Source organism: Chroicocephalus ridibundus, chromosome 3 (assembly GCF_963924245.1).
Source record: "Chroicocephalus ridibundus chromosome 3, bChrRid1.1, whole genome shotgun sequence".
Taxonomy (NCBI): Eukaryota; Metazoa; Chordata; class Aves; order Charadriiformes; family Laridae; genus Chroicocephalus; species Chroicocephalus ridibundus.
Genome location: NC_086286.1, coordinates 61,914,069 through 61,935,687, shown reverse-complemented (window position 1 = coordinate 61,935,687; position 21,619 = coordinate 61,914,069). Strand labels below are relative to the sequence as shown.

The following is a 21,619-nucleotide window of genomic DNA, read 5'->3' as shown; positions in this document are numbered from 1 at the left end:
TTTCTCATCTTAACTAAGGTTCTCTTGAGCTATCACAAAAAACAGTTATAAAAAACTCTTTAACCTTCTTGTTGTGCTTTATTAAAGGAAAAAAAAAGAGCCCAGAAGAATTCTATGAAATCAAGATTGCCATTTAAAATATTAAAAGACAAATACAAATGAAGGATGATGACTGGGGGCAGCTACAGTCTACTGTTAACCATTGAAGATTACTTCACTAAGTTGTCTGTCTTTGTCTTGAATCTTAAGCCCCTCACCCTTTATCCATGTGATAAGGAACATAGAATTACAGTCCAAGCATATGCTAACTCTACTGTTTCCAAATAAAGACTTTTTATGGAAACAAATACACATCTCAAACAAAAGAGTCGATGCTGAAGCAATCCTAATTGTTACCATAGCTCTGGTTTCATTATGTAAACATATTCCCGTCAAATCTTTACAAACTATGTCAACAAGTCCTGATTTCCCCAACTTTCCCCAGGAAAACTGTGCAAGGATAACTGTACACATGTCCAAGAAATAGAGGATGTCATTTTATTGGAGGTCCACAGGTAATTGTATCACATCAGGGAGTGGAAGAATCTCGTGGTATGGCACAACACAATACCTCACTCTAAACACTTAAACAGAAGGTTAAATGATATGCAACATGATCAAATCAGTAATTCTCCATCTTCTAGGCACCACTGATTAATTTAAAATAAACTTTAATAAATTGAAAAAATAATACAGTCCATTAATTTGTTTGTTGCACTGTCTTTAAATGAAACAGCACTTTGAAAGTCACAAATAAAAAAGCAGCACTTTCTCTTAATACCAACACCACTGTAACACATACTGTAGCGTGGCATGCAAATCCATATCTGCAGTCTTTTTTTTTTTTGTATTAACAAATGGAATGGTAATTTTCTATCTCAAATATTAGTAGCATAACATGTAAGTGCAGATCATTCTGGCCACAAGTGTGGTAAGCCTTAACAAGTGTGTATTACAAGAGCATAGAACACAGAGCATGACACTTACACCCAAAAATCTCCCTCTTTTGTACTGTACATGGTGTTTGTTACAGGCTGACTTCCAACTTGCTGTACCCAAGCTTCAGGAAACAAGATTATTAACCATTTCCGGTTTTGCTTAAAAATAAAATGCAGTCACCATTCAAAGCACAACCATTAACAACCTGGTCAAAAAATGCCATGGCTCCATTGAAAAAATAACTTGTCTGTTTAGTAGACTCCATTATGTGATAAAGTTTCCATTATAGGCGTGTTACGAAGTCTTACAGCGGTACTGCAGCGTCATTCTTGTTAAGTAGATTTGTACAGACACCAAGAAACGGTGCAGTGTTCAAAGAAAGCTGTTCAAACTGAGCTAAGCTTCACGAGACCACGTACTGAGTCTTCATGCAATGAATCCTGGCTGGCTAGACTCAGGACGTGCATTGTATGGCTGTGTGTAATAGGGCTTCCGCTTGGCAGCATCCCAGGGGGTGACGGAGCTTCTTCAGGAGTGAGAAACTGATGACCTTCGTGTTCCTCTTTTAAAGGTATCATGTCTGTCAAACCTGTATCTGATGTGAGATTTGGCATAGAAGATGGTGGTGTTGGTTGCCCTAGAGTTAGAGTTGCACAAGGCCCACTGATAGTAGTCTTTCCTGGCAAAGGTAGCTCTTCGCTAGTTATGCTTGGCTCACTCTGTAGTAGGGGGGTGGCAGCGGCCTGCAAAACGAATTTAGTGCTCTGAATGCACTGATCTTGGTCACACTGTAGAATGGAAGGGTGTCAAAATCATATAAGGCAAACGAAACAGAGAAAAAGGGGAGAATATGGACAAAAAGGTATGGAAAAGAATGGGATGTGAAGAGAAAAAAAGAAAGCCATTAGTATCATTCCATGGTTAGCCACCCAAAAATCCCATTGCATGCTGCCCAAAAAAAAAGAGAAGAAAAAAGCATGCATTACTGAGCCAGCGTGTTGGTTCACTATCAATCAAAGTAAATTATGATAAACATTTACAGTGTTCACTTGAAGGTTTTTGGAAACCTTTAAAACAGTATTTGGTGAGTACTGTAATTCAAATGCGTTGCTTATTCTTGTTCAGGACCATTTGGGAAGTCTAGCTGCACAGTCCATGTGTAACTAACTCCATCGGGCACCTCAAAACCCTTCCAACTCCAGGTGAGGTGAATCACTTCCACACTACTCATTTTAACCTAGAGTAGCTGGCAGTTCAGAGAGAGGCCCAAAGGCACAATCCAAGGATCTTTCCAAGTTCAAACACACTAGGCAAGTGTCTTTTTTTAAATTGGTCTTCACATGTAGGAATTAAGGTGCTACAGAAGTTTTCCAGAACAAGAATTCCTGTGACGTAGGTGGTTTTATAAAGATATAGCTGGAAATACAGCCTCTATGACCAAAAATTCCACACCCCACACCCCCCCAATATAATACATTATATATACAGTATATTCTAGAAAATATACTACACTGTACTCAATACTCTAGAGGAGTGTAGAAATTAGGCAGCACTGCAGATGCATTAATTTGATATCAACTTCCATGATTTTTAGGCTGTTTATTGACTAATTTAGTCTTGACAATGTGAAGAATCAAGGTACAAAACACAAGTTTTCTGGCAAGCACTTTCACAATAACACGCCAAATTCATCATCATATAAATCCAATTAAGTTCAGTGAATGTTACCAGGAACGCTTTTGGCTCTACATCATTCCTGCAAATTGTTTATACAAAATTATCATTCATTCCTTGAGAAGACAGGTAGGTGTCTCAGTAATGCCCAGCTAAGCTAAGCAGGTAGTACACCTACCGCCACGTTAAATTTCTTTAGCACAAATTGACATGATTTTTGAGAGTTTCCAAGGACAATATATATTTAAATTCATAGTCTGATCAGTTATAACATCTGCAGATTTTTAAAATCCTGTTAGATTCACTTGTCATACTACCGTTCTGCCGTGCAAGAGAAACACTACACTCAACGAAAGCAACTATAAATCCAATGCAGCAAGGAAAACATGTAAGCACGCAAGCAGAACAGAAAAATATATCCAGAGGTAAGACAGGCCTATTCACTGTTATTATGTCAAGGATTCTGTTAAAGCAGACTGACTTTTTGATCTATATCAAATTACTGAAAGACATTACAAATCCAACAGCTGTTCAAGATATTCCTGGTCACAACCATTGCTAGTAACATTACAGCAATTCCCTAAAAAGCCCGTTCGAGTTTAATAAGACACTGTGATATACTCTACACAAACTCATGGAAATACTTTTGCTTCCTTTCCTGTATGACAAAACCCATCACTGTGAATGCTTCCTCTGATATTTTCAGGTCCTCCAATTCCACCACTGAATGATGGATGCACACACATTCCACTCAGACAGTGGGCAAGCAGACTGCTTGGTCACAGTAGATAGGTAATATTTTAAACATGTCTACGTGGTTTAGGACTCCCAGACCAACTACTTTTTGACAGGCGGAAGTCTGATCTGTATTCACTAATGTATTTTCCAACACTTCTGCTGTCAGAAAGATAACTTCCTCTTACATAAATTGAGTTCATATATGTTGCAATCATTTCCCCCCCCCCCCCCCCAAAATGACGAACAGCCCCAGCAAAGAACTGAAGTGGTCCCATATCATTTCACAGGGATTACTCACAGGCTCAAAGCCAAAACCTTGCATAAGTACCTTACTAAGAAGAGAACCGTCAGCATCTTTTAAAGTCAAGCTTTCAATTAGTAATTCAGTGTGAATAACTCATTCTTGATTAACACACTGTAATTCACGCCTGTTTATTTCAATTAAACTATAGCCCTTCAACCAACCTTACTATGCAGACCTTAAAAATCTGTTAACTGAATTTTCAAACTTCAAAAAGACGAACAAAAGCCATCTTCTCTGAAAAGCAGTAGCCAAAGAGCATGTTAATTAACACAGGAATGCCTATAACCACTGGGGTACATTGAAAACAAATAATGTTAGCAGCTGACTGATTGCTTTAGAGAAGCTTCAGCACCGATCTTCAAAAGGAAATCATTAGTGTGTTCCAGGCACTACAAGTAACAGTTTTAAATGAACTGAAGGTAATTTACTTGAACTCATTATATAGTCTGAACTCATTTTCTTCTTACCAAACTCTAGTGCATTTCAACTGAATCCATAGCAAAAAGATAAAGTAGCCTCATAAAGCTCCATTAAACCGAGCATTATAAAACTTTTTCAGGTGCTGTCTATCTCTTCTTCATTTTCCATGCACTTGTCACTTCCCTAAAGCCTTTCCCTCTTATTCAGATGCATTTCAGGCTTTCTTTTTTTTTTTTTTTTTGTCCTATTAAACAGTGATCAACATGAAATATCTTAGGAAAATTCAGGCTGTAAACAGCTTTCAAAAGTGACTAGAGTGGGGTTAATACTAGAAAAGGCAGATGTGTGTTCAACAAAGCTCTCAAAACATCTGATAAAACCAACACATACTATACAGGTGGACTATTCTTGAGTCTAAACAGCCAACACGAAACTAAACAAGGAAATCAGATCCGTTTATAGGGCGGGCATGGAGGTTTTTCCTTGATTCCATATTTCACTCTTAACCAAATGAAATTTAGGGCCAAAAGTCTTAACGGCTATTAATCACATGAATTATTCAAAGCCAGCATTTCAAATGAAATAAAAAAGCCTATGACTGTAACAAAAAGCAAGCCAAGCACTGGAATCTAAATAGCTAAAAATATACTGTAGAAATTATTCTATCAGTACCTTCTTACTTCAGATCTACTGATTTTATTCCACTTAAAATTTCCACTGTTTCAGAGGAACAGCAGATTCTGAAGGCAAAATAAGTTTAATAAGTTCTACAAGTACAGAAATTCAATTATATATGTGCATAGAATTTTTTAGTCATCTCTATTTTCACAATAAAAGGCACAAATTAAAGCAAATTAGACAAAACCTAAAATTCTGTGTTTATTTCACAAATAATAAATACAAACGACTAAGGAAACAATATTTTTCTTTTTTTTTTCTGAAGAAAATCTGACTTTTTTCTAAGCTACACAAAATTTACATGTTAACATAGATGATGTACACGGCAATACATTGTTCACATTTCTAATGCCAAAGCCAGAGATGATTTACTTTGAATTTTAAATTAACTTTGTTAAAAATTTTCTAAACACTAGTAACATTAAAGAATTACAGTTCTCAGAAGATGGAGAAAAGAAGGTTGTATTATCTCAGCATCTCTGAATACAGTACAAACACCAAAAAGTTTGGAGGAGACTGACAGCACTGAATGACGGTGCTATGAAGTAACAGAAAGGATGCTGAGATACCATACCAGATGGATACAGTAGATGGGTAAAGATTAGAGGGATGGAGCTGTATAACTATCCCCAACAGCTGTAGGATTTCACATTCAAAATCACGGTATTGCAGATACTGTGCAACAATTGAGCCACAAAACCCACCAAAAGTCAACGGCTCCACTAGCAAGTAGTACAGTGCGCCTGGAGCAGATCTATGAAGAGAAACGCTTCTGAAGCCACAGGGCTTCAGAATCCCTCTTCCAGGGATTTTACTTCAGACTAGCTACTGTTTGTTCCTATGGACTGAATGCCCGTGAATGGTTAAAGCATGTTGGGTACGTTCTGGGAGCCCATCTTCTGAAAGAAATCTAGTCCATGTGCTCTGATACTGCTCTGCAACGTGAACAAAAATGCAGTAAATATGCACAATCAAAAGGATTGCTTCTAAAACATACCTCAACCCAAAGTAAAATGCTGAATTTGATTTACTGTATGTGTCCTTAGCCCATTCTAACTGTGAAGTAAAATGCTTTCATGAAAAACCTCTATCAACCTTGACTGTAGTAATGTTGACTCGATAAGAGCCCTAAGTTCTGTTTTGGGCAATGATAAATTATATTTGTGGAGTCTGACAGTAAAGATACAAGGAAACACACTCGTCCAACTCCCTGCAAAGTGGGGCTCCTATCCTTGCTGATCCTTTTACTGTCATGATAGAAATACTTACTCCTAATAACGAGAATATGAAAAGCAAAGGAAAAAGTGTTGAGAACTAATGTTCCCTGCATCAGCTAGATTCCTGTTTCCAGATCAGTGCTAGAAATACTGATGTGAACATTCGGGAGAGGACCTTCCAATGACTGTTGGACATGCCTATTACGGTTCCTACAATTTTCAGTAGTACGTATAAGTAAGAAAACAAACACCCTAACTAAAGAATTTGCATCCAGGAAAGGAAAGGGAGAAATGGAAATAAGGGAATTTGGCACATAAGGAACTACCTAAGCACTGAAGAAGAAATGCCTAGGAATGCAGGAATACAAGCGATTTTCTTGAAAACAAAGAAATAAACCTGTCCTGACACAGAGGCCGATACAAGTAAAAAATCTATCACTTTATAAGGCATTAGAGAATTCCTAGAGACATCATAGTAAAAATCAACCAAACATTCCTCTAAAAAAAGTGCATGGAGTGAGACAGATTCTGTGTTTCTTTATAACGGATTACTAAAGAATAAAATACCCTGTAACAAAATTCAAGAATCAACTTGGGCTTTGTAGAGAAAGCTAAGTACTACAGAAGTGCAGATCCAGGTAACGGTAGTTTATGGGTTTATGGTGAAATAAGAACTTTTTTTCAGAATAAAAAGAAAATAAACCTTAAAATGAAAGAGAAAAAAAGAATAAAATACAGAGAAAATTATGCTTTCATAATGGGTCAGATACTGCGTTTCATGCAAAAAAAATTTCTTAAGAATAAGAAGAGACACACTTGGTCAATCTAACTAATGAAGAGCTTGTAAAAACAGTCAGCTGTAAAATGAAATAGGGAAACACTTTGGAAATATCAGATCTACAGATCATGAGCTCAAAGTGACCATGTTTGTCACATGGCTAAGGTTATTAAGAAGCTGGCTAATGAATTTACTAGGTTAATTTGGAATTATATTGGAAAAAAGATTAAAAACACTGGAAATGTACCAAGAAAAAAAAAAATTATACATGCTCCCAGCCTTTCAAAAAAAGTAAATACAACTTCAGCTCTTAGTAATAGAAGGGAGATACTAAGGAGAGAACAGGAGAAAACACTCTTTTATAAAGATCCAGAAAAAAATAAAATCACAGTATGGATCTATGAAGCACTGATTATAGCAACAACCCTGACTGCCTGAGATTGTGACAAACTGAGTCACTAGCATGAGTAGGGTAGCTCCTGTATGAAATACTCAGAGTCTCAAAGGCAAAATCACCACAAAAGCTGTTAAATACAAAAATAGTGCCCCAGAAATGGTATCCTGAATAAGAGATAATGTATTGCACTGAAAACAAGTGTCTGGGAAATTTAAACTTAACCTGATATTTATTTTGAACTTAAATGCAAAAATGATGCTATGCTAAGAGACACAGTAAAATAAATGAAAGCAAAAATATAATACCAAGCAACCTACAGACATTTAAAGAATGACAAAAGGCTAGTTGGGTGAGGCACAAGAATTCTATTTAGAAAGACACAAGTCACTGAGTAAAATATCTGAGGGAAGGAAATAAAAGGAAAGGAAAGAGGGAAGGAATAAGAGAAGAAAAGCGCGAGAAAAGATGCTCATTAAAATCCTCCCTGAATATCCATGGGCAGAAGAGACATTTTAGCACGCAATACGGATAAGTAGTAGAATATCTAGACACTAATATTCAATGTAGAGATAAGAAGATGTAATGCATTTTGGAATAAAATCCCAGGAGACACACCATAAAGGTGTACTGGAACACACTTCAGATTTCTAAGAAGTTATTTCCTGTACTCAGAATTGTTAAACTTGCTAAAATAGTGTAATTATCTCTGATGACATCTAAATGGCTAAAGCTTTGCCTTTTAAAAAGTATTTATGAACTAAGACTATGATCTACACACGGTCTTAAGTCAAGGAATTTCGCTTTGCCTGTCATTATCTGAAACCATAATAATATAAGCTGCAGTACTAGATACATCCCCTTCAACCTTGCCAGTCCTTTGTGGTCTACCTGCCTCAGCTCCAAGAAAGCATTTTTCATTTTATGCCTCTGCCTTTTTCCCAAAAGCTATGCAAACTTCCAGAAAGGAAGACTGAAACATATTCCGTTATTTGCCTAACCTTTGTCAGTGAAGACAGGAGGTAAAAAGGAAACATTTTCTTCCATAAAGACTTTCCCTCTACTGTTTTCTTTCCACTGGAGTCCTGAGCTTGAGCCAAAAGGAAAGGAAATTTTGATGTTTGCATCTGAACTTCTAGCAGGGGGGATTCTAAAGAATCTTGCAGAGATTCCTCCTCTAAAAAAAACAACCAAGAAACCAACCAACCAAACAAAAAATAATCAAACAACGGAATGCTGCATGCTTTGTTTTACTTCTGCCATAAACTGTATTCCACTGCCTTTCACTCGAGAAGCTTCTGCGGCCCTTTTCAGGGGAGAACACGCGAATGGCTGGTGTTCCCAGTGCTCCTGTTCCTAAAGTACTTCTTCAGAATCTAAGATTGTGTACTGGGAAGAAAGTTGAGAGAAACAGACAATGCAAAGCCTGGAAAAGTACTAGGGGTCACTTCATGGGAAAAAGTGTTTAAATATAACGATGAAGTCTTACTTGATTATTTCTGTCTAAATTTAAATCAGAACAGGAAATCTGGTAACTGAAGAGAATGGCTGAAAACAACTAAGCTAGCAGTAAGGTGAATTAATTTTGGTACAAAAGAAAGAAAGTCTGTTATGTGGATGAGACTGAGATCTTAACTGTGAAATAGGGAAATCAGTTTTGTTGTTTGCTCCTTTATGAGACAGGAGATCTGTCAGTCTACTGAGAACAAAAATGTTGACCTTAGAACACAAAAAGGGGGAAATGTGAAACAAGAACAAATCAGAGGCAAACTTACGTCCCACTCCATTTTGCCAGCAGGAAATTAACTTATGATTTCTTATGCTTCAAACAACTCAGGAAAGAACGCAAGATTTTAAACAGGGAAGAGAAAATAGTCCTAGAGAGACCAGGAAACTAAGCAGGTCTTTAACAGTTTGCAACAAAACTCAAGGGAGAAATTTTAATGCTGATAGCCAGCTGCCAAGGGAAGCCAATTGGTCCTGGATACAGACCAAGAATAATACCCTGAGAAAAATGGCATCACAATCTTAAAGATATTCCTCCATACCAAACACAACGTATTACACTTTTCAAGCTTTTTCTGAGAGATCATTTTCAGGAATGAAAACTGCACATTTTCAAGTGACTCTGATAACTGTTAATGAACTCAAGCCTTTCCCAACTCAAGTAGTGTGATGTTCTAGGATACAAGAAGTTCAAATCCTTGAAGAATTTGAGTCATTACAGATATTACACTCTAAAATTGTAACAGCTACCTGTTTGACTTAAAGTAATACCATAACTGATTTCTCCATTTCTAGAGATAAATTTAGTCAATTTTCTATCAAACTGGCACAAGATTTTCCCATTAATATCTAGCAATAATGATAGCGTCTTCTTACAATACAGGTATAATTCTTATAACGTTAAGATAATTTACTGCCAGTGACTTACTGTGGGTTAATGATCCTCACAAATAAGAAGCCTTGACAGAGTCAGAAAGTTTGGTAACCCCTGAAAGATCATGCTATTTCTAAGATTTGCTTTCTCTTTTTTTTTTTTTTTTTAAGCCCCTTTTGTCTTTTCAGAGTTACATTTTTATTTCTTTTTTTGAGTAAAATTTGCATGGAGCATTGCCTAGTTCTGCACAACTGTACCTCACAGAAGACTCAGAGTTAATACTGTGTCTCTAATACATTTTCTCATGAAGGAGACTAACAAATCTTCTATGTAATCCTCAAAACAGTAACTAAAAACAGCTTAGGAACTACAGCAAAATTTTTATACCAGTTTATGAGTGACACTAAAACTAATCTGTCTGGGAAGAGTGAGTCTTTTTTCTTTTGTTCAAAAGAAAGGCTGAATTATGTCAGAAGGCCTTCTGGTCACCTCTTTTTTGGCAGAGGGAGGGTGTCCATAACTCATGGCTTCTTTGACAAAGTCTTATAACCCACATAATATGAAGATATGTGGACAACAATTCAGAAATAGGCACATATGTAAGATGCTTGCCTTTGGAAAAAGATCTCTTTCCAGTTATTCTTTTCTTCTTGGCACTGGAAATCCTATCTTCCATTATGATAGCCAATGCTACCAGCAAAAAACAAAGTAAAAACTATTGGCACGGTCTCAAAGATGTTTAAAAGCTTTTGTTGTAACAATCCGGTTGTCATTTTTTGATCATTGGAGTTCAGTGTCCTCCTGCTCTTCCTTCAACACACTTCTCCCCTAGAAACTCCTCTTTGTTCATCTTTGCTTTTGAAAACACATTAGTCTATGCAAAACCGCAGTGTACAAGCAAAGAAGGAAATAAGAGTATGAAGAAAGTGCCATACAAAATAACAATTAGCTTGAAAATGATGAACCAGAGCAAGTCCATGATACTTGAATATTCCAGTTCAAAACACAGCAGGTGTCAACAGTACAAGTCAAAATGTCAGTATATTCAATAAATCAACAGTGTAGAAAAGCCTCTCTTTTTTAGAATCCATGAGCAATAACTATTATACTGTGTGAAACATACATTAAAAAGAGCCTTGGGGTTTTTTTCTTTACTGTTAATAAACCAGTCATTCCACCCAGAGTGTCAGCTGTATCCAGTTAGTTATTACTTGATTAGTTCATATGAAAGTGGAGAAGGAAAACATTCACAGGAATCTCGATGAACAACACTATGGGATGATTCCTACCATGTTGCTCTGAGATTGTGTGGCCCCGTACATAGTAATGCCATTTGATGGTCCTGCTAATTGCGGTGTATCTGGTTGTATAAATCCTCTTCTGTCAATTAAGCTAGGGAATAATCAAAACAAAGGAAAAAAGAGTTTTGAGATATTTCTGAGCAATAACTACCTCCTCTCAATAAAAGAGAAAAAATTTCTGTTATACAACAGACCGTAATACCTCACTAATACCTTCCAATGTCCCCTTTTATTCAACTGAAGTGCAAGACTTCATTTCTACTTATCAGCAAGGTAATTGTTTCCTTGCAATACTACCCACCATATAGTCATACGTACTGCTACTTTTCTTGATTTTTATCATAGACAAAAGATTTAGAAGCTGACCAGCAGATATGACAAAACCAAGAATTTTAAACCACATGTGTGAAAATAAATTACAGAACTCACTAGTGCATTTTGAATCAGTGTCTATTTTGAAGCTTTTCTTACCAGTTTCCACGTCATAATTAGAGCTACTTAATCAAGAAAGAAAGAAAGAAAGAAAGAAAGAAAGAAAGAAAGAAAGAAAGAAAGAAAGAAAGAAAGAAAGAAAGAAAGAAAGAAAGAAAGAAAGAAAGAAAGAAAGAAAGAAAGAAAGAAAGAAAGAAAGAAAGAAAGAAAGAAAGAAAGAAAGAAAGAAAGAAAGAAAGAAAGAAAGAAAGAAAGAAAGAAAGAAAGAAAGAAAGAAAGAAAGAAAGAAAGAAAGAAAGAAAGAAAGAAAGAAAGAAAGAAAGAAAGAAAGAAAGAAAGAAAGAAGGAGGGAGGGAGGGAGGGAGGGAGGGAGGGAGGGAGGGAGGGAGGGAGGGAGGGAGGGAGGAAGTTCTGTTTAGACAACTTACTTGCCAGGTGCTTCATGACAGCTACCTAACACTGCTCATAGTGCTCCACTATTCTCACCAGTGATGCACTTATAGATGGAAATCAGAAATTTTAAGAAAATGTTTTGTGGAAAAAATAAAAATAAGTAAAAATTCCACATAAGATTATAAAAAAAAAAATAGAATGGAACCATCTGACTGAGCAAAAGATTTTGCTAAAATTCCACATCCAATTTTACTCTCAATTTGAGAACTATAAACCACACTTAGATTCTGGTAAGTTAATTATCATAAAAAGCTGAATGTACAGACTGAAGTACTATATTCTACACGTGTATGAGCTCATATCGCTTCCGTACAAAAACACCAAAAAGGCTTTTCTACCATTTATGCTTCAATTCATTCAAAGGGTTGCAGTTTTTTTAAATTATATGTGGCTTTCAACAATAGTTCCACATGTTTTTAAGCATAGGCCAAAATGTTTTTTTCCTGTGCACCTGAACAATGTTACTTCCCATCTGGAAAACTACAAATTTTACCGCAGGATATCAAATTTTAACCGGAGGGTTTACAGTTCCTGTTACTAAGACAAAATGACAGAAACATCTTAAAATGCCTGAGAGCTGAAGTCGGCACAGAGCTGGTTTTATTTGCTGATTTCTGGGACCTATAAAATCGCTAAGGGTCAAGATGGGTTCAATTTTAAAAGATAAGAACAGGATGTTTGGAAAAACAAAGGCATTTCCCCTCTCAAAAGTCAATGAAGTCTCCGCCAGTTTAAGCTCTTCTCATGAAGGTCTGGAGAACAGGCTTTTATGTATCTTCAAAACACTTTGAAATCCACCTGAGATTACAAACTGCCATATGGAAAGTGCTCCTTTAAAAATCAGATGCTTTAAAATAGTTATATCATATCAGCTGTAAAATATCAGAACACTAGTTAGACCTATGCTGACAGCTATGGATCAAACTTAGATTTGAAAGTTACTGTTCAGAACAGGCAAAATACATTCCAAATTTGGTAGCATAGGTTTAAAAATGAGAAACATGATTTTAACAGAAGTGAGAAAAATTTGGATTATTTACAAATCCTCTCTTAATCTGCGTTCCATTCTCAGAGGCACATGAACATTTTGAATTTGAAGCTGTCATTGCTGCTAAACAACTTAACCAGAATTCAAGGAAAAAAATAATATCTAGTGACTTGGGACACAGCTGAGATTAAAAGTAAAAAAGATCAAGGTTATAATTTACATTTTATACTTAGTAAATTTTTACTGTTAGACACAAAATATCTCCCTGCAGAAACTCTACATACACCTTGGCATCTAAATGAGTTATGTTGCTACCTGAAATTTAGGAAAAAATGTACAAACTCTGTTAAAACACAGGAGCCAATGTTAGTCTAGTCTATTGTGTGCTGCTACTGTATCAGCCTAAGTTGACATTTCAAATGCTGAGAAACAATATATAGTCTTAATAAAGATTTCCATTTGGAGTTAAACAAAATAATTTGAAGCATGGCATTGAGTATTTATATCACATACTATCATAAAAGTAAAACGGCAGAATTAAAGGGTTGGCTTCAGGCACTATCCATACAGGCAGGAAGCAGAAACAGGGTTACTCTTTCTCACCACAGGGATTACAGTGTTAACCCAGTATGTGGACATCTTAACTCAGTTGTCTCCTCCTCAGGAAAAGATGTCAGTCCCTCCTGTTGAACTTTGACTGCTCGTAGAAGAACCACCTCTGATATTCGTAACAGGAAAGACAGAAATCCCATTTCCAATGAAACACCTTAGCCACTGGACTATAAAGTCATTTACTTTCTTTCTTCTCAGCAGTTTAGATTCATAACTACATAATTCCAGATAAAGCAAAACAGCTTCAACCAATGAGCATGCCACAAAAATAATCTGCAAGATGTCAGTCACTTTCTACAAAGGAACAGGATCTCTATTGTACATACAGTATGCGTACATACAGTATGGAATAAGAAGAGAATTGTGTCTTTGATGCTGCCAGTTTTATTTCTCTAGGCTCAGCTCTGTCTTACATTTTGTTCAAGCTGAAAAGCCATCCGCAACCTTGAATATACAAATATTTTGGATTTCAAAAGTGAAAATGTATACAGCAAAAATTAATCCATTAAGGTTTCTCTGGAATTTCTTTGGTGTAAGACCACCAAATTGAGTTTAATGTATAAATGTTAACAGTAGCATGAATAAAGAAAAAATACTGTCCATTTAAATAAAACAGTTCAGAGCAAAAAGACAAAAATGAACAATTATGAAAGTAGTTGTAGAATTAAGGTTCTTAAGCTCTCCTAAACACATGCCACATCTGTTAGATATGTGTAAGAGTTTAATAAACTTTCAAATTTCCCATCACGCAACAGCTAACTACTAGGAATTTTTTATTGCTAGAAGTTATTAACTGCAGTGGCATAAGTTCAAACAACAGATAAACAAGTCTATTTTCATTTCAGATGTCAATTTTAAATATTTGGATTTGATCACTAACTTAGTTTAACCACAATTTACCAACTTATCTCTTTACTACTGAAGAAAAACTTAATTAAAGCTTCTAATGGACAGTAAAACAAAACTTTATTTCTGTTGAGTAAACTCAAGCAATTAGAGAAAATATTTTTTTCATCAATAATCACATGGCTTCATTTATACTAACACTACTTTTGATACTCTTACCTTGGAGAGAGGGGCCCACAGAGTGCAGCACAGCAATTGGTAAAGATGTTGCCATAACTGTATGGATTATAGTTTTCTTTACCTCTTTTATTTGACCATGATCCTTTAATCTGAAGAGATATGAACAAGATGTACCACATATAATACAATACAGAAAATGGCGGAGACACATTCAGGGTTACCAAAGCAGCAACATGCTACTTCCATCAGAGGCAGACCAGAAAACAAAACACGATCCCACCCTCCAAACAGCTTAGAGCTTTGGGCTGTTATGAAAGGCTGGACCCTAAAATCTTACAAGCAAGCCCAAGCTTTACCTCCACAGATTTTGACAACCCAAAATCTCAAAGGACCGATACACTGACATTTGATTTGCATGGTGAGGTTTTGGTAGCAGGGGGGCTACAGGGGTGGATTCTGTGAGAAGCTGCTAGAAGCTTCTCCTATGTCCAATAGAGCCAATGCCACCAGCTCCAAGAGAGACCTGCCACTGGCCAAGGCTGAGATCACTGGCGACGGGGATAGTGCCTCTGGAGTAATGTATTTAAGAAGGTTGCTGTGCAGCATGAGCAGCAGCCAAAAGAGAGGAATGACAGTGAGAGCAACACCTCTGCAGACACCAAGGTCAGTGAGGAAGGAGGGCAAGGAGGTGCTCCAGGCACCAAAGCAGAGATTCCTTTGCAGCCCCTGGGAAGACCATGGTGAGGCAGGCTGTCCTCCTGCATTCCATGGAGGTTAACAGTGGAGCAAATATCCACCTGCAGCTCGTGGAATACACCACACCAGAGCAGGTGGATGCCTGAAGGAGGCTGTGACCCTGTGGGAAGGCTGTGCTGGAGCAGGCTCCTGGCAGGACCCCGTGGAGAGAGGAGCCCATGTTGGAGCAAGTTTGCTGGCAGGACTTGTGACCCTCAGGAGACCCACACTGGAGCAGTCTCTTCCTGAAGGACTGCACCCTGTGGAAGGGACCCACGCTGGAGCAGTTTGTGAGGAACTGCAGCCTGTGGGAAGGACTCACATTGGAGAAGTTCATGGAGGACTGTCTCCAGTGGGAGGGCCCCTGTGCTGGAGCAGGGGAAGAGCGTGAGGAGTCCTCCCTCCTGAGGAGGAAGGAGCGGCAGAGACAATGAGAGATGAACTGACTGCAACCCCCCTTCCCCATCCCCGTGTGCCACCCCGGGGGAGGAGACAGAGAAAATTGGGAGTGAAGTTGAGCCCAGAAGAAGAGAGGGCTGGGGAGAAGGTGTTTTTAAGATTCAGTTTTATTTCTCATTATCCTACTCTGATTTTGCTTGGTAATACATTAAAGTAATTTCCCCGAGTCGAGTCTGTCTTGCCTGTGATGATAACTGGTGAGCGATCTCTCCCTCTCCTTATCTCAACCCACGAGCCTTTCGCTATATTCTCTGTTCCCTGTCCAGCTAAGGAGAGGGAGTGATAGAGTGGCTTGGTGGGCACCTGGCATCCTACCACTTCACAGTAGGAATTCCACCTTCTACACATAATAGTCTAAGCTTAATTTGACAAATATCATGGTATGTTCTACAGAAGAGGTTCAATTGCAACATAGCATTAAAGCCAGCAATAGAGCACTTCTCCATACTCTTGGGTAAGTTCTCAAGCTGTGCAATACCACACAAGTATTACCTTCCCTAATGCCCACAAATGGCTCTAAAATATTGTGAAGCAAGTGCAGTCATTACGCCCATATTATGTTTTCTTTTAGCAGTCTTGCTTTTCTGTTTGTGATATACTTGAGAGCCTGAGTAAAACGTCTTCTGTATTCAACTGGAAACGCATGCTTTAAATGAAATTATCGAACGGTTTCCTTGAAATTCAAAAATGTTACACTGCTGCAGTTCCCACCTATTTGACTTTCAACAACCCAGAAGAGACATTTATTTGATGGAAGGGGGGATAGTGAAACCACATTGGGTCCACGTAGAGAGACAATGTTGGCCTTAAACCTAATAACTGAGGAATCCCAGAGTATCCCATCTTTCTTACTAATGAGGCAGATTTTTTCAAAGTCAGGCTACTTGCTTGGATACTTGATGCTGAGGCACAATTCATTCTGAGCCTGCTTGGTAAGTTTTTTCTGGTTGATTGGTATTTATTGTAAAATTTATAGTTTTAACTGTCATCTTAAAAAATAACAAAACCTGTGTTTGACAGTCCCAAAGATGCTACTTTTACATTTGCTAGATACCTTTGAAAACAAGTACAACAGAAAATTACAATAAAATAATTTTAAACTTGCAGTGATTTGTTAGATTAATTGCTAAATTCCAACAAGCTTTCTGTATGATTAGCTATCTCGCTATTTTTATTTTCTCCTTTCATTCATTTTGTATTTCTCTTTTTTGTTAAGGAAGGACACATGAAGCTTCCACACACAGCTGAACATAATTTCACACTAAAACAATGGAAACCTATGTGCAAAATAGGACAACAGTAGAAATGAGAAAGTTGACCTTTAAATTAATAATATATCTTTTTCCAGAGGTTTTAGATCTCAAACTGCCAAAGAAATTTCAAACGAAAAAATAAAGGATAAAATTTTTGTTTTGAGACTTCAACATACTTTGCAAATGTTATAGTAAGAAATTTTTGAGTCAAAAAATATTTAGGACTCTCAGTGAAAAAGAAATACTGAAAAATATTTACTAATTTTCTACTGTATAAAATATAGTTGTTTCTTTGTTTCCTCTCTTCTATATTTTCCTATGTCAAGATACAGGTCCTGTGGGTATAAATGATAATGGACATACTACGTAACCAGCATGTCTTCAAACCACAACAAATAGTGTCCAAAAGAACTCTTTTGATATTTCGAGTCAAGGATGACCAGGTTACTTCCTTCTTTCCTACTGAGACACTCAAAAAATTATGCAAGCAGGTATGACGTCTCCAAGAATAAAAGAAGAGCTACATATACTTAGAATTAATCATCTCCTCCTACTATTTGGAAACATATATGTATAAATATACTATGAACTTACATCTTCATTTGTTGTTTGATTGGAGCTGATCAAATACGTGTGAAAACCTGAGAGGCCAACAATGGACCATACTGAGAAAAAACACACCACAGCTTCCAGCACAGTAATTGAAAGTCAAGGAAATATATAAAAAAAAAATATTATATTCAATAACAACCAGTTACAATCACAAAATTCAGGGTTGTCAACTTATAGTCCACAAGTCTCTTGAGATCTCTGGGGTACTTCGAAGGGGTCAGCAAAAATTAAACTCAGAAAACCAAACCCATTGTCAGTAACCTTTAGTGTACAGGCCACTGAATATCACCTACACCAGCAAATATTTAAGGGTCTGCAGATTGTAAAAGGCCAGAAACTACTGATGAGTGGTTCTGATTTTAATTGATGAAATTCCAATTTTCATGTTCACCCTATAAAAGTCATTACACTTGTATTAAGACAGGTAAATTGATAAGTAACAGTAAATAACTCCTCTGATTGGGTGAGGGGAAGACCAAACACAAGGGAAGGGAGGTAACCCAAGGCTAGCTGAATAGTAAAGATTGAACAGACACGTTTGTACGAATATTTAGTGCACAATGGAAGTCTTGACCCAGGACTAAGGGTTCTAGATCTGTACTCATACATACAGCAACAACAACAACTGAACAAACTGCATCTCAGTCATATGTTCTAACTGCTAGACTCTTGTCTGTCTTCTGTTACTGAAGTTAAGATGCTGATAGGGATCCTAATACTAGTGTCAAATTGCACTGGTCCAAGTAAAATACAAAGTCCCCTTGCTCTCTCAAGTCCCTCTAATAGCTGGATATAGTTTACATTACAACTGTGGGGGCATCTGAATGGCCCAGCCTTTGCAAATGGCACAGACAACAACTTCGGTTAAGGCTGTGAGTGTAAACAGTTGGGGTGGGGTTGAATACTCAAAACATATCAGCATTTGCCCAAATCTTATCACGTTAAAAAGGAAGACTATCAGCTCCCAACTCACTGTGCTGCTATTAAACAGTAGCTGAGAAATTACAAGAAGTCTTTTTGAAGGAGGCATCAGCCTAAAGCGTAAGAAAATCATGAAAAATGGCAGAAGGAAACCTGAAGTGGGAATAGCAGCAGTCAAAACTTGGTTTGGTACAGCCACAAGTCATTCTGCTGGCATCTGCCTAGCCCAAACAGAGCACCCTCACTGTAAAACACTGTTAGTAGTCTGCATACAGACAGCAGACTGCCAGTATGGGGTGCAACGTATAGGGACTTGCACCTGACGTACACATATGTGAGCTCGTGGGGTGCTTTCTCTCCTGTGTCTTGTAGGGAGCAGCACAGGTGCACATAGAGCAAGAGCACCCAGGCCTCCAAGAGGGTAGCGAAGGTGGGCACATGCACGTGTGTGTGCACCACTAGGACTTTTGGGGGTTTAGTTACGTAATTTTGTTTAGACATTTGTAGGTGTTGATTAACATTTCTTAAGTGTCTAATACAGCCATTTATCTTTTCTGTTACTGATATTGACCCTGCATATATAATTATCCAGCAATCAATGATCATTAACGTGTGTCGTGTCATTAATCATCATTGTGCCATTAATCATCAGTGTCATTAAGGAATCAATAAACAGCTTGAATGCTGATCGGGTTTGAATGACATGAACTGAGTGGTTTTGCACTGCAAGACCAACCTTTATCTTTTCTGATTTCCCCCAACTGCAACAGAAACAGATGAAAAGCACAGAATTACATTCCTCACAGTAGTACAAAAGTTAAAAAACAGACTGCACTGTCAGGTTGTCTGTCCTTGCATCTTTCACTCATTTTCTTTTTTCACCTTTCAAACTACCTGTGTTTTCACTCCTTATAAACTGCATAACCCAAATGCCATAAAGAAGTAACCAGCCTTTAAAAAGTGAGATTGGTATAGCAAGAAAGTCAGTTAGCACTCAGTGTTGCTTACTTACTACAGTTTATATCATTCCTTTAACTCTAAAGAAGTTGTCATTTCAGCAATAAGACAATAAAGTTGCTTTTAAACTTTATATAGTCAAGCATAAAGAGCAACTTTCTACAGAAGGCTTCCTGACATAGTTTTTTATTTATATATATTTTTATTTACACACAATAGCCTGAACTCAGAATACACCTGCTTCGAGACTGTTATTTTCTACAACACTTCAATAATAATTTTTTTCTAGGGAACACGAATCAATAGCAGAAAAGGTTTTGGTTCCTAGAAAAACAGATATAATAAATCAGTAGGAACAAGGCAATGGAAAAAGAATAGGATAAAAATAATTTGTATATTAACCATATGCCAACCTTTAGTGAAGTCAGTTTCCAAGACAACATAACTCAAAATATTCCAGAAAAAGGACACAGCCTTAAAACATATGAAAACACCCTTATCACTGAATCTATTAATAGAAGAGAAATATGACAGCTCCTTATCATTATACAGACACACACACTGGAAAATGCATGGATGGACTTAAGTATTTGCGATAAATAATCCTAATATTAGTTGACAGTGAACAGCCTTGTATTGTAGGTATGCTCTCACTTAATGAATTGTCAAATACCTGCATTGTCTGAATAACTTCCCCTAAAACCTACTTCGCTCAGAGTAGTTTAAAAGCCAAGAAAGAGCCATTTGCGTTCTGAGCAAATCTGCTCCAAAAGCAGCAGGATGACCAAAGTGCGTCGCTGAGCAGCATGTTCACCACTCTCTCCCTCTCATCTCCTCCTCAAACTCTGTGGAGTCAAACCAATACAAGAAGGGAACTCAGTCGACGGCGCAACAGCCACAGCTAAAGCAAGGAGAGCGAGAGAGAACGGCTGAAGAAGCAGATAGCTGTTAGCAGAGGGTTCAGAAAGGTGTAAAAGAAGGAAACAGCCCAAAACCATCATGCATAATACAAGTCTGCCTAACCGGGCCTTGGGAGGGTAGAAATCGTATGGAAGGCTGTAGATGAGTACTGTTGGGTAGAATCTACACACCAAAACTAAGAGGAAGAATCACCAGGTCAGAAAAGGGGAACCTGAGAGGGAGAAGGGCTCCCTGCAACCTCATTAGATGACTGAGCACGCCACTAACAGGATGTTCCTCGCCATGATTACACTCAGGAGGGTCCTGAAAAGTGAGTTTCTCCCTCCACATGGCAATTCCTAGTGACAAAAAATGGAATTCCTTTCAGTTCAAGACCTCTTTCAGTTCCCCACCGAAAACTTCTTTCCCCAGGAAAGAGACTTCTTTCAGTTCACCACACCAAGATCCAAAAAGATCTCTAGAATTGGCAGGGGTGGTTTATCTTAGATTAACATGACTCCATTAATTAAACATGAGTCTATTAAGTAAAAGCCAAACACAGAAAAAAGCAATATATTCTCAACATAAAGTATAGCTTAGTAGCATAATATGGTATAACGCTCCCTCGGTTTCTCACACAGGGTTGTTAGCAAGAGAGAAATGGCAATGTTCTCTGTGCCCAAATTGACTGGCTTGCTCCAAAGCAGCATTCCCAATACTATTTGGACAATTTAACTTTTTACTGTTAGGAATTGTAACCCAGCTATTAAATTGTCAATCATATCACCGTCAAACCCAGCCGCGTCTACAAGATGTGCTACTGAGCCTTTCGAAGTAGCACATCTCCAAATACAAATTATGAATAAGCAGCCCATTGTTCCTATACAAGGATCCTCAAATGCATAATCAATTACCTTTTGATTTGAGGACAATTGAAAGCTACTCTCAGTTTGAAAATAGTTTTAAAGCATCATCTATTGTAAGAAGTGATTATAATTGTTTTAATTGGAAGCTTTGTTGTGCTATTTGAAACTGTGTGCTTTGGAAAAGTATTTGTACAAAAAAAAAATATCTGAACGGTGGTTTTGTTTAAAAAGGAAGTTTACAGCCTAGTTACTCTACCTGATAAACACACACACACACAAATTGTATCTGCAGAACTTTGAGAATTTGACGCTTGGAAAAACTACCTGGAAAGAGAGGTCTGTCTTTATGCACAACTATGAATGACAGAGTAAAGAGTTTTTTCTTCCTACTCTTCTGTGGAAAAGAGCAAACCTTGTGAGGCACAACAGACAAAAGACTTTTCCTCGGCACAAGCATGGGAAAGAATTCTTTTTATAGTATCTTTGTGAGAGATGCAAACTGCTTATTCAGACACAAACAATTCAATAGACATACATAAGGAG

At 37.4% G+C, this 21,619-nt stretch overlaps 1 protein-coding gene across 5 annotated transcripts in view; it reads right to left on the bottom strand.

The window, feature by feature from the left end:
• Positions 1-523: 523 nt before the first annotated feature.
• Positions 524-21,619, bottom strand: part of ZDHHC14 (zinc finger DHHC-type palmitoyltransferase 14) — a 114,499-nt gene continuing 93,403 nt past the window's right edge. For 3 of the 5 annotated variants that reach the window (XM_063329389.1, XM_063329385.1, XM_063329386.1), the window contains 4 exons: positions 17,415-17,517; positions 14,413-14,522; positions 10,851-10,953; positions 524-1,766 (listed from right to left, as the gene is read on the bottom strand). In XM_063329389.1, coding sequence (XP_063185459.1) covers positions 1,365-1,766; positions 10,851-10,953; positions 14,413-14,522; positions 17,415-17,517 — 718 coding nt within the window. In that variant the 3' untranslated portion in view covers positions 524-1,364. The remainder of the gene's footprint in view (positions 1,767-10,850; positions 10,954-14,412; positions 14,523-17,414; positions 17,518-21,619) is intronic. The other 2 variants (XM_063329387.1, XM_063329388.1) reach the window with 1 other exon arrangement.